General features: G+C 45.8%; 1 protein-coding gene across 6 annotated transcripts in view; it reads right to left on the minus strand.

The window, feature by feature from the left end:
* The window catches only part of LOC142264793 (DNA repair endonuclease XPF-like), a 114,781-nt gene that overhangs the window by 47,796 nt on the left and 53,546 nt on the right, over positions 1-13,439 (minus strand). The window contains exons 5-6 of one of the 6 annotated variants that reach the window (XM_075332267.1): positions 12,188-12,243; positions 11,411-12,007 (exon numbers count right to left, since the gene is read on the minus strand). The exons of 1 other annotated variant lie outside the window; for it this stretch is intronic. In XM_075332267.1, the coding sequence (XP_075188382.1) occupies positions 11,981-12,007; positions 12,188-12,243 (83 nt within the window). In that variant the 3' untranslated portion in view covers positions 11,411-11,980. Of the gene's footprint in view, positions 1-5,418; positions 5,957-11,410; positions 12,008-12,187; positions 12,244-13,439 lie in introns of those variants that run through there. 4 more of the 6 variants (XM_075332262.1, XM_075332264.1, XM_075332263.1 and 1 more) reach the window with 4 other exon arrangements.

Below are 13,439 nucleotides of genomic sequence, written 5' to 3' on the forward strand. Positions count from 1 at the left end.
GAGGCCGTTCTCATACCTCCTGTCCATCTGCCAGACATTACACACCGGCCAGGTAATATAATGAAGAGCTAAGGATGTGGTGCGGTCATAGGCCGTTCTCACACCTCCTGTCCATCTGCCACACATTACACACCGGCCAGGTAATATAATGAGGAGCTAAGGCTGTGGTGCGGTCAGAGGCCGTTCTCATACCTACTGTCCATCTGCCACACATTACACACCGGCCAGGTAATATAATGAAGAGCTAAGGATGTGGTGCGGTCAGAGGCCGTTCTCACACCTCCTGTCAGTCTGCCACACATTACACACCGGCCAGGTAATATAATGAAGAGCTAAGGATGTGGTGCGGTCAGAGGCCGTTCTCATTCCTACTGTCCATCTGCCACACATTACACACCGGCCAGGTAATACAATGAAGAGCTAAGGATGTGGTGCGTTCAGAGGCCGTTCTCACACCTCCTGTCCATCTGCCACACATTACACACCGGCCAGGTAATATAATGAAGAGCTAAGGATGTGGTGCGGTCATAGGCCGTTCTCACACCTCCTGTCCATCTGCCACACATTACACACCGGCCAGGTAATATAATGAGGAGCTAAGGCTGTGGTGCGGTCAGAGGCCGTTCTCATACCTACTGTCCATCTGCCACACATTACACACCGGCCAGGTAATATAATGAAGAGCTAAGGATGTGGTGCGGTCAGAGGCCGTTCTCACACCTCCTGTCAGTCTGCCACACATTACACACCGGCCAGGTAATATAATGAGGAGCTAAGGCTGTGGTGCGGTCAGAGGCCGTTCTCATTCCTACTGTCCATCTGCCACACATTACACACCGGCCAGGTAATATAATGAGGAGCTAAGGCTGTGGTGCGGTCAGAGGCCGTTCTCATACCTCCTGTCCATCTGCCACACATTACACACCGGCCAGGTAATATAATGAAGAGCTAAGGATGTGGTGCGGTCATAGGCCGTTCTCACACCTCCTGTCCATCTGCCACACATTACACACCGGCCAGGTAATATAATGAGGAGCTAAGGCTGTGGTGCGGTCAGAGGCCGTTCTCATACCTACTGTCCATCTGCCACACATTACACACCGGCCAGGTAATATAATGAGGAGCTAAGGCTGTGGTGCGGTCAGAGGCTGTTCTCACACCTCCTGTCCGTCTGCCACACATTACACACCGGCCAGGTAATATAATGAAGAGCTGAGGATGTGGTGCGGTAGAGGCTGTTCTCACACCTCCTGTCCGTCTGCCACACATTACACTCCGGCCAGGTAATATAATGAAGAGCTAAGGATGTGGTCCGGTCAGAGGCTGTTCTCACACCTCCTGTCCGTCTGCCACACATTACACTCCGGCCAGGTAATATAATGAAGAGCTAAGGATGTGGTGCGGTCAGAGGCCATTCTCATACCTACTGTCCATCTGCCACACATTACACACCGGCCAGGTAATATAATGAGGAGCTAAGGCTGTGGTGCGGTCAGAGGCCGTTCTCATACCTACTGTATATCTGCCACACATTACACACCGGCCAGGTAATATAATGAGGAGCTAAGGCTGTGGTGCGGTCAGAGGCTGTTCTCACACCTCCTGTCCGTCTGCCACACATTACACACCGGCCAGGTAATATAATGAAGAGCTAAGGCTGTGGTGCGGTCAGAGACCGTTCTCATACCTTCTGTCCATCTGCCACACATTACACACCGGCCAGGTAATATAATGAAGAGCTAAGGCTGTGGTGCGGTCAGAGGCCGTTCTCTTACCTCCTGTCCATCTGCCACACATTACACACCGGCCAGGTAATACAATGAAGAGCTAAGGCTGTGGTGCGGTCAGAGGCCGTTCTCTTACCTCCTGTCCGTCTGCCACACATTACACACCGGCCAGGTAATATAATGAAGAGCTAAGGATGTGGTGCGGTCAGAGGCCGTTCTCATTCCTACTGTCCATTTGCCACACATTACACACCGGCCAGGTAATACAATGAAGAGCTAAGGATGTGGTGCGGTCAGAGGCCGTTCTCACACCTCCTGTCCATCTGCCACACATTACACACCGGCCAGGTAATATAATGAAGAGCTAAGGATGTGGTGCGGTCATAGGCCGTTCTCACACCTCCTGTTTATCTGCCACACATTACACACCGGCCAGGTAATATAATGAAGAGCTAAGGTTGTGGTGCAGTCAGAGGCCGTTCTCATACCTCCTGTCCATCTGCCACACATTACACACCGGCCAGGTAATACAATGAAGAGCTAAGGCTGTGGTGCGGTAGAGGCCGTTCTCACACCTCCTGTCCATCTGCCACACATTACACACCGGCCAGGTAATATAATGAAGAGCTAAGGCTGTGGTGCAGTCAGAGGCCGTTCTCATACCTCCTGTCCATCTGCCACACATTACACACCGGCCAGGTAATATAATGAAGAGCTAAGGTTGTGGTGCAGTCAGAGGCCGTTCTCATACCTCCTGTCCATCTGCCACACATTACACACCGGCCAGGTAATACAATGAAGAGCTAAGGCTGTGGTGCGGTAGAGGCCGTTCTCACACCTCCTGTCCATCTGCCACACATTACACACCGGCCAGGTAATATAATGAAGAGCTAAGGCTGTGGTGCGGTCAGAGGCCGTTCTCTTACCTCCTGTCCATCTGCCACACATTACACACCGGCCAGGTAATATAATGAAGAGCTAAGGATGTGGTCCGGTCAGAGGCTGTTCTCATACCTCCTGTCCGTCTGCCACACATTACACACCGGCCAGGTAATATAATGAAGAGCTATGGTTGTGGTGCGGTAAGAGGCCGTTCTCACACCTCCTGTCCGTCTGCCACACATTACACACCGGCCAGGTAATATAATGAAGAGCTGAGGATGTGGTCCGGTCAGAGGCTGTTCTCACACCTCCTGTCCGTCTGCCACACATTACACACCGGCCAGGTAATATAATGAAGAGCTGAGGATGTGGTGCGGTAGAGGCTGTTCTCACACCTCCTGTCCGTCTGCCACACATTACACTCCGGCCAGGTAATATAATGAAGAGCTAAGGATGTGGTCCGGTCAGAGGCTGTTCTCACACCTCCTGTCCGTCTGCCACACATTACACTCCGGCCAGGTAATATAATGAAGAGCTAAGGATGTGGTGCGGTCAGAGGCCGTTCTCTTACCTCCTGTCTGTCTACCACACATTACACACAGGCCAGGTAATATAATGAAGAGCTAAGGATGTGGTGCGGTCAGAGGCCGTTCTCACACCTCCTGTCCGTCTGCCACACATTACACACCGGCCAGGTAATATAATGAAGAGCTAAGGATGTGGTGCGGTCAGAGGCCGTTCTCACACCTCCTGTCCGTCTGCCACACATTACACACCGGCCAGGTAATATAATGAAGAGCTAAGGCTGTGGTGCAGTCAGAGGCCGTTCTCATACCTCCTGTCCATCTGCCACACATTACACACCGGCCAGGTAATATAATGAAGAGCTAAGGCTGTGGTGCAGTCAGAGGCCGTTCTCATACCTCCTGTCCATCTGCCACACATTACACACCGGCCAGGTAATATAATGAAGAGCTAAGGTTGTGGTGCAGTCAGAGGCCGTTCTCATACCTCCTGTCCATCTGCCACACATTACACACCGGCCAGGTAATACAATGAAGAGCTAAGGCTGTGGTGCGGTAGAGGCCGTTCTCACACCTCCTGTCCATCTGCCACACATTACACACCGGCCAGGTAATATAATGAAGAGCTAAGGCTGTGGTGCGGTCAGAGGCCGTTCTCTTACCTCCTGTCCATCTGCCACACATTACACACCGGCCAGGTAATATAATGAAGAGCTAAGGATGTGGTCCGGTCAGAGGCTGTTCTCATACCTCCTGTCCGTCTGCCACACATTACACACCGGCCAGGTAATATAATGAAGAGCTATGGTTGTGGTGCGGTAAGAGGCCGTTCTCACACCTCCTGTCCGTCTGCCACACATTACACTCCGGCCAGGTAATATAATGAAGAGCTAAGGATGTGGTGCGGTAGAGGCCATTCTCACACCTCCTGTCCATCTGCCACACATTACACACCGGCCACTGTCACAGGTCTGGGAAGTTAACGAACAGCAATCCCATCTTTAGGCCCTGTGCGCACGCTGCGTATTTTGCCACGTTTTTTTGGTGGTTTGTTGCCCAAAACTGCATGCATTGTCTTCCCCAGCAAAGTCTATGAGAACTCAGACAGGCTGTGCACACGTCGCTTCTTTGTTCCTTGCAGTTTTTGTGGAAGGAAAAAGCAGCAGCATGTCACTTCTTTCTGTGTTTTGGAGGACTGGCAGATCAATCCCCCGCTGGCTCCAGGTCAGCGGGGGATCGATCCCCGGTGTCTGGTCAGATGCTGGTCCCCATAAAAAGTCTATGGGGACCAGAATCCGGCACAAAGCAGTAGGAGCAAGCATTTCATACTCACCGATCACCGGCGCGGCTGTCACACTGCTCCTGCGGCCTCTCATTCTTCTTTCTGAGCCGCTCATTAGGCTCATACATATTCACGGCTTCCCCTGCCCACTGGTGGCTGTGATTGGTTGCAGTCAGATGCACCCCCACACTGACTGACAGCTGTCTGACTGCAACCAATCACATATAAAATATAGAAATGTGGCACTCCTTCTATAGTCGCTGGTGCTTGGATAGGGTCCCACCCCAGATCAAAAAATTGAAAAAAATCCAGCACTCAAAGCATTCAACTGAAATTGTTTTATATTTTATTCATTGATCTGTGTAATTATTAAAGACGTTTCGGTCATCCGACCTTCATCAGTTTACACAGAAAGGGCTCTGTAGAAATATATGGAAAAGCTGGACAAAGGTCCAGCTTTTCCATATATTTCTACAGAGCCCTTTCTGTGTAAACTGATGAAGGTCGGATGACCGAAACGTCTTTAATAATTACACAGATCAATGAATAAAATATAAAACAATTTCAGTTGAATGCTTTGAGTGCTGGATTTTTTTCAATTTTTTGCAACCAATCACAGCCGCCGGTGGGTCTATATTGTACAGTAAAATAACAGCGTGCAGTCCCCTCAATTTTGATACCCAGCCAAGATAAAGCCTCACAACTGGTGGCTGGTATTCTCAGACTGGGGATGCCTATGGTTATTAGCCTGCCCCCCCAGCCTAAAAATATCAGTCTGCAGCCTCCCGGATTGCTGCATCCATTAAATGTGACAATCCCAGCACTTTACCTGGATCATCTTGATTGCCCTGGTGTGATGGTAATCGGGGTAATAAGGAGTTAATAGCAGCCCATAGCTGCCACTAAGTCCTAAATTAGTGATGGTAGCATCTATGAGACCCCATAGAAGAGAGGAAATCCAGAAACAGTTTAAATAAAAGAAACTTTATTAAAGACAGTGGGGAAAAAAAGGACACCCTGTCCATCACCGCATCTCACACAGATGACTGCTCTTACATGACAATATCAAAGTGAATGCGGCCACTTATAAAACCCACACAACCTCTGAGGGGGGAACAAACACCGTCACTGAATCATCAGATCACCAAGACACGAGCAAATGACAACTTACCATGATAGAAGATTACAAGAAGCATCAATACAAACATTATATAAGTACACCCCATATAATAGACAGCACAGAGAATATATAAGTACACCCCATATAATACACAGCACAGAGAATATACACAGAGAAGCATCAATACAAACATTATATAAGTACACCCCATATAATACACAGCACAGAGAATATATAAGTACACCCCATATAATACACAGCACAGAGAATATATAAGTACACCCCATATAATACACAGTGCAGAGAATGTATACACAGAGATATCCTCTTATGTCACTTGTGGGATTCTCTCCAATAGATGAAACGTTCATATTCAGTGGATGAGGAAGAATTCTCTGTGGAGCCGACATTGCCCCGAACTCTATAAAGAAAAATGACCAATAATTAGTAATAATAATAATAATAATGCCACAAATTCCCATAAACTGTGTATAATGAATGCGCTGATAATCACCTGCTAATAAACCCATCAGTATCAGTCACAGATCATTGTGGAATTCAGCCCTTTGTGATCTCTGGCTCCAGCTTTAATATCCAATGGCTTCCCTTATATACAGCAACTGCTCCAATCCCCTCCTCCTGGATCTATCCCCCCCCCGCTCCATGCCTCTAATGGGAAAAGAGGAAATGGATACCGGGTGCTGCTCTGCGACTCCCCCACAGACAGAGCATTGCATTCACCCCCCCCTTCCCCCAGGCAGAGCATCGCACCCTCTCTCTCTCCCCCCCTTCCCCCAGGCAGAGCATCGCACCCTCTCTCTCTCCTCCTCTTCCCACAGGCAGAGCATCGCCCCCTCTCTCTCCCTCTCCCCCCCTTCCCACAGGCAGAGCATCGCACCCTCCCTCTCCCTCTCTTCCCCCAGGCAGAGCATCGCACCCTCCCTCTCCCTCCCTTCCCCCAGGCAGAGCATCGCACCCTCTCTCTCCCCCCCCCTTCCCCCAGGCAGAGCATCGCACCCTCTCTCTCCCCCCCCCCTTCCCCCAGGCAGAGCATAGCACCCTCTCTCTCTCCCACCCCTTCCCCCAGGCAGAGCATCGCACCCTCTCTCCCCCCCTTCCCCCAGGCAGAGCATCGCACCCTCTCTCTCCCTCTCCCCCCAGGCAGAGCATCGCACCCTCTCTCTCCCTCTCCCCCCCTTCCCCCAGGCAGAGCATCGCACCCTCTCTCTCCCCCCCTTCCCCCAAGCAGAGCATCGCACCCTCTCTCTCTCCCCCCCTTCCCCCAGGCAGAGCATCGCACCCTCTCTCTCCCCCCCTTCCCCCAGGCAGAGCATCGCACCCTCTCTCTCCCCCTTCCCCCAGGCAGAGCATCGCACCCTCTCTCTCCCTCTCCCCCCAGGCAGAGCATCGCACCCTCTCTCTCCCTTCCCCCAGGCAGAGCATCGCACCCTCTCTCTCCCTCTCCCCCCCTTCCCCCAGGCAGAGCATCGCACCCTCTCTCTCCCTTCCCCCAGGCAGAGCATCGCACCCTCTCTCTCCCCCCCTTCCCACAGGCAGAGCATCGCACCCTCTCTCTCCCCCCCTTCCCACAGGCAGAGCATCGCACCCTCTCTCTTTCTCCCCCTTCCCGCAGGCAGAGCATCGCACCCTCTCTCTCCCCCTTCCCACAGGCAGAGCATCGCACCCTCTCTTCCCACGGTCAGAGCATCACACCTACTGCTGCACACTATTGCACCCAGAGACGGTGACCTACAATCCCTTTTTATTTCCCCCTGAGGCTCATACATGATAAGCTCCATCAGATATTACCTCCTGTTATATCACACCCAGGGCTGGAAACAGCAGAAACAGGGAAGAGGGGAAACATCCTGCTACTTGAACGGCAAACTGTGCACTGACTGCCGGGAACTACAGGCTCCTCCCACACAAGAGGCCGGTCACATGGGTGTGACATCAGCAGAGGTCCTTCTGGCCATTGGGATCTAGACTCTACCTTAGGCCTGCGCCACACATCCGTGCCTCCGGTACGTTTTTGGCATTTTTTGCACGTACCGGAGACACGTGCTGATGTTGACATACTATTTTTAATCTAAAAAGCCTCACGTCAGTGTTTGCGCACGGAGCGTGTGTCCGTTCCGTGCGTACGTTTGTGCGTGTCGAAAAAGCGCTGACATGTCCGTTTTCCACCGGCATCACGTCCTCACGGATCCATTAAATCCTATGGGTCCGTGTTTACACGTACGTGATACGGATGGCCTCCGTATGCTATCCGTGTGGTCCGTGTCCGTGTTTTAATTAGAAAGTTTGTTACACTCTGAAATACTTTCAGGTGGCGTAGCTAACATATTTTTTTGCACAAAACTAACTGTGCATTTGCAGAAGGAGTGAGCAAGCAAGAAGTTGTAGTTCTGTGTATTGCAAGATCTATTTTGAGCAAACTTTCGTCTTCGAAATATAATAATGGCACCACGGGTGGACACGGAGAAACTTATAACAGCTGTCGAGACTCACCCACCATTATGGGATACACGTGTAGATGGTTACCATGACCGACTGACAGTTGACCGCCATTGGAATCAAGTAGCTGAGGAAGTGTACCCCAATAATGCATGGTCTAGATGTTCTCCTGCAAAGCGTGCTAAATATGGTAAGTTGTTGTAATTTTGTATAGTTATTTATTTAATATCTATATTTGGATGTGTTCATACTTTCAAACTGTGATTGTTTTGGCATAGTTATGTTGTCTTTTAGTGTAAAATCCTCTGAGAAGAATTGGTCTATGTACTACTCAATATATTGAGTTCCTGTACACTTTTTTCATAGTATCACCAAACTTTCATCAGTGTAAAAAATCAAAGTATACTTAAATTTGTAATCTGACTTGGAATTCTTCATGAATTTACTTAATTAACTGATTAAACTGTCATGTGTTTTAAAATTCCCTGTTGTATTAGTCTAAATTTAGTATCACAATTGAAAATCTTGGTTTTTTTTTTTTAAAAAATTAAATTGTTTAAAATGACATGTCAATATCATTACCTACATGTATCAAATAATATTTCGAGTAATTTATAGCCAAATGTCATTGCAAAAACACCAAATTATAATTTAAATATAGATGACAATTACTTAAAATATAATTATTCAGAAATATTATTTGGTTATGTGTGAATGTCTAAACATGTTTTTGAATGAAGAATATCTAAATAAATTATATTTCATCCTAAGTATTTGACCAACATAATTGTGTTAAATTGTATATTAAATTTCGCAAACATTATTTAAATTAATGTGTGCAGATTTATGGAGAATGTTGCAAGTGACATATTTGTTAATTTTCCACAGTTGACTTGGTAAAAAGGCGTTGGCGTTCAGCCCGTGATCAGTACCGAAGGGAGTACAACCCTATGCCATCCTCATCCAGCCAAGGCCGCAAACGCAGATATGTCTACTATGAACAAATAAGCTTCCTAGCACCCATCTTAGAAGTTACACAGTAAGTTTTTTTTTTTTTGAAAAAAAAAAAACCCCCTGAAGATAATTGGACAAAGATAAATGTTAAGATTGTAATATGTTTTTTCATTTCTTATAGAACGGAGGATAATCTTGACGAATCAGATGATGAACCAACAGCAGGTCCCTCTGCTACAGCCACCTCAGCATCAGAACAAGAACCTGCCAGAGAAGACATTGAAATTCCTGAGACTCAACAAGATGCAGCAACTGAATCACATGAGGGTGGGACAGAGAGTGCACAAACCAACACCCAAGGCTCATCAACCCAACAAACAACCACACCAGCTACACAAGCAACACAAACAAATGTACTTCCACGTTTTGCACCACAACCTCTACGTGCAAGAAGAATCCGCAGACCTGAGGAAATGAGATCCTTACCGGAAATAATTGACACACGCATTATTCACATAATGAACACTTTAATTCCAGAAACAGATGCCGAGCGTTTTTGTCGGTCTTTATCAACTAGCTTAACCAAAATTCCTTCAGATAGGCAGGAACGTGTAAGAGCTGCTATGCTGACCCTACTGTCAGCTAGTCAGGCAGAACAGGAACCAGTGAGAGTGTATGAGGCCATAGAAAATTGGCGTACCATTATGCAACAACATACAGTCCCAAACACAACAGACAATCAAAATACAATTTCAACACAAACAACAATGGCAACTGTAATAGTCAATAATCCACTATTACAACAATCTGGACAACCTTCAATTGCTTCAAGTACGTTATTCCCAACACCAATTAGACAAGGGTATGTTGCAACCAATACTGGTGCCTTAAGCACAGTACAAAGTGCTACCTCTCAGCAACCCATGAACTATATGAATTTACAACCAACTCAAACTACTAGTTACTTTACTCAACCCACAAATATTGGTGGTTTACCTAATTTGTTTCCAGGTTCAACATACCCACAATCATTCATGATGCCTCATTATCCAATCTCAACTATGTTACCTACACCACACTTACAAACATCAGTCAACTATCCTCAAGGTCAACAACATACACACACACAATACCCAATTACCCATGTAGATCCACAGGTGTACTCAACCACAGGCAATGTGTTGGGACAAACCAGCATGCAACAGACTGTTCCACACACTACTGTAGCTAGTAATAGGAATGTTGTTCAGCAAACAACTGTTTCCATTCCTGAAAATACCATTTCTGAGGCCACACAAAACAACATACTCAGCAACACTCAGGTTACTTCACTAGAAGATCTTGTGGACTTGTGATGCACATTTTTGTTAATCTTAACAATCAAACAACAAATCTGATTAATGTGTCAAAATGTTAAAAAAGAGGGATTTCCAAAAATGTGCAAACTCAGAGTTGAAAATATTTTAAAAACATGTGTGATTATACTTAGTGACGGATCACATATATGTTTTAGGGCCTTTATTTTTGGAAATTTATGAACACATTTTTACCCAACCAATTTGATGGTTAGATTAGTTCTAATATTCTGAAAACACAGTTTACAATTTTTTGGTCTATGTCAATGTCCAACATGATAGCAACTTAATTGGCCGACATTTTTCAACATTGTAAGCAATGCACACATTTTCTTTACAATGACTCTTGTATGTAAAGTATATTTTGTATGTTATGAAGAATAGCATCAAAATTTACATTTAGAAAAATTTAACACAAAATGAACAATATGTACATTTTTAATGTGGATGTGAAAAAATAACATCCTTACTTTATGGATTAATATGCTTATTCTTAATAAAAGATTCTGTTTTTGAAGAAAAGAAACATGTTTATTATTGATATTTATTAATAATATTGCATTTTTTCAATAGACGATTAACATTATTAATGTTGTAAGTTAGAAATAAGTTTCCTAAAACATGATAGTAACACAGAAATGTACATACACATACATACAACATTCAGAAAACCATGTTGCTAACAGAAATGTCAGTTTATGATTAACGCATTTGCCCTTTAATACTAGTTTGATTTAAGCTCTGAGATGTTGAGAAAAATTAACCAAGTTCCTATAATAAAAAAAAATTATATTTTTATCAACAAAAAACCATCACAATCTTAACAATCATCACTATTATTAGTATCATCAAAACAATTAAAGTAATCAGTAAATAAATTTCTAATTTGTAAACCAGATGTCACGGAATTATGAGACATAGGTTCACCTGTGGGATTAACAACATGGTTTATCTGAAATTCATCATCCACATAAGTTCCTCCTTCATGTATCCGACAGTAATTGTGAAGCACTATGGTAGCCTTGAGTACAGATGTGACAAAGGTTGGCTGCAACTGAATCGTTGTCTGATAAATGCGCCATTTGTTAGCTAAAATACCAAATGCACACTCCACATAACGTCTTGCTTTAGTTAGCCGATTATTAAAGTACTGTTTCCTGTCATCAATGGATCTCCTTGGATATGGTCGCATAACATGTTTGGATAATGCAAATCCTGCATCTGCTACCATCACATATGGTGCCAACGGTCCAGATGTACCAGGTAGGGCAACTGGAGGGGGGATCAATAATGAATTTTCTTGCAGGCGTTGGGCTAATCTTGATGAACGGAAAATACGGGCATCTGAGGCACTACCATAGGCCCCAATGTCTGCATAAATAAATCGGTATTCTGTGTCAACCAATGCCAAAATAACAACGGAAAAAAACTTATGAAAATTGAAATAACGTGACCCAGAGTTTGGTGGTTTTTTTACTCTGAAATGCTTGCCATCCAAAGCTCCTATGCAGTTAGGAAAGTCAACAGAGTCCTTGAAGCCCTTAGAGATTTTCAACCAATCTTCTCTGTTTGGCTGAGGCATCATTTGTTCTTTTAAATGTTGCCATATCATGTCGCATGTGTGACGTACTATAACGGCAATGGTTGATCGACCCAACAAAAAATCAAAATGTAAAGCACTAAAAGATTGACCAGTCGCCAAGAATCTATGAAAACAAGACAAACAATGATTTACAATTAACACTATGTTTTTTTAAATTAAAACAATCATAAGAAAACACAAACATTGAATAAAAAAATGAGATTACATCAATAAAGATCAATTACACATTTCAATGTGAAAAATAACACATTTACACAAATTACAAAAATCAAAAATATATTACCTCAGAGTCACCATAAATCTCTCCTCTGGGGAAATGGAAAGCCGCATCCAAGTGTCCTGATGTTGCAAATGAGGTCGTAAAATATTTAGTAAGTAATCAAAACTCTCAACTGACAAACGGCAGTATGAAAAAAACTTATCTGGGAAATTCCGTAACTCAAAAAATAAAGTATGGAAATGACCATGCATAGGCCGCATCATCATTAGTGGATGCACCCACAATCTGGTTCTTCTTACATTATCATAATGCAACATGTGCCGTCTAACGCCAAAACGACGAGATATAATCCAACATAAAAACACTAAGGCCTCCGTGGATAATGGCATTGCGACAATTTTGTCTCAACACATAGGTGCTCCAAGGCATAATACAAGCAGGAAACAGTTTATAGTGAACTTATATTTATGTCCTAATCACATACACCTATGTGTCATTTAATTCCAAGTAATCACCATTATCTCAATGTGTGAAACATGTGAAACACGCACAAAAAACGGACTGCACACGGAACACACACTGACGTATTTCACGCACAGGAAAACGCACACACGTACACACGTATGACACACGATATGCATACGGACACCACACGGAGGGGAAAAACGGACTGCAAATACGGAACACACACTGACGTATTTCACGCACAGGAAAACGCACACACGTACACACGTATGACACACGATATGCATACGGACACCACACGGAGGGGAAAAACGGACTGCAAATACGGAACACGGACACAAAAAACGGACTACACCAAACGTACGTTTTTTACACGTGAGTGTGGCAGAGGCCTAACGCGGAGGTCTCAGACTGGATGTTGGGGGCACAGAGCAGTGTCTCCTGTCAGTGCGGGGGGCTGCAGCTCGTGTATATGTCACAGGGCATGTACTGAGGCTGCAGCACCGTGCTGTGGAGGCTTCAATAAGAACGGGCGCTTATGGGGGGGTTACACGGAGCAGGGGGTGATGCTGTGGAGGCTTTCATAAGGAATGTGGGGGTTACACTAGGCAGGAGGCGACGCTGCATGTTTGGGGGGGCTTGCACTTGCAGGAGGCAATGTGGAACGGTTTAGGGGGACTTGCACTTGCCAGGGAGCGACTCCGCACGTTTGGGGGCTCACACTGGGCAGCGGGGCGTTGGTGCGTGTTGTGGGGGCTCGCAGGGGGCGACGCTGCACTTGTGTGGGGGGCTCGCACTGGGCAGGGGGCGACGCACTCGCAGGGGGCGATGCTGCACTTGTGGGGGGGCT

This window comes from Anomaloglossus baeobatrachus, unplaced genomic scaffold, assembly GCF_048569485.1.
Source record: "Anomaloglossus baeobatrachus isolate aAnoBae1 unplaced genomic scaffold, aAnoBae1.hap1 Scaffold_270, whole genome shotgun sequence".
Lineage (NCBI taxonomy): Eukaryota > Metazoa > Chordata > Amphibia > Anura > Aromobatidae > Anomaloglossus > Anomaloglossus baeobatrachus.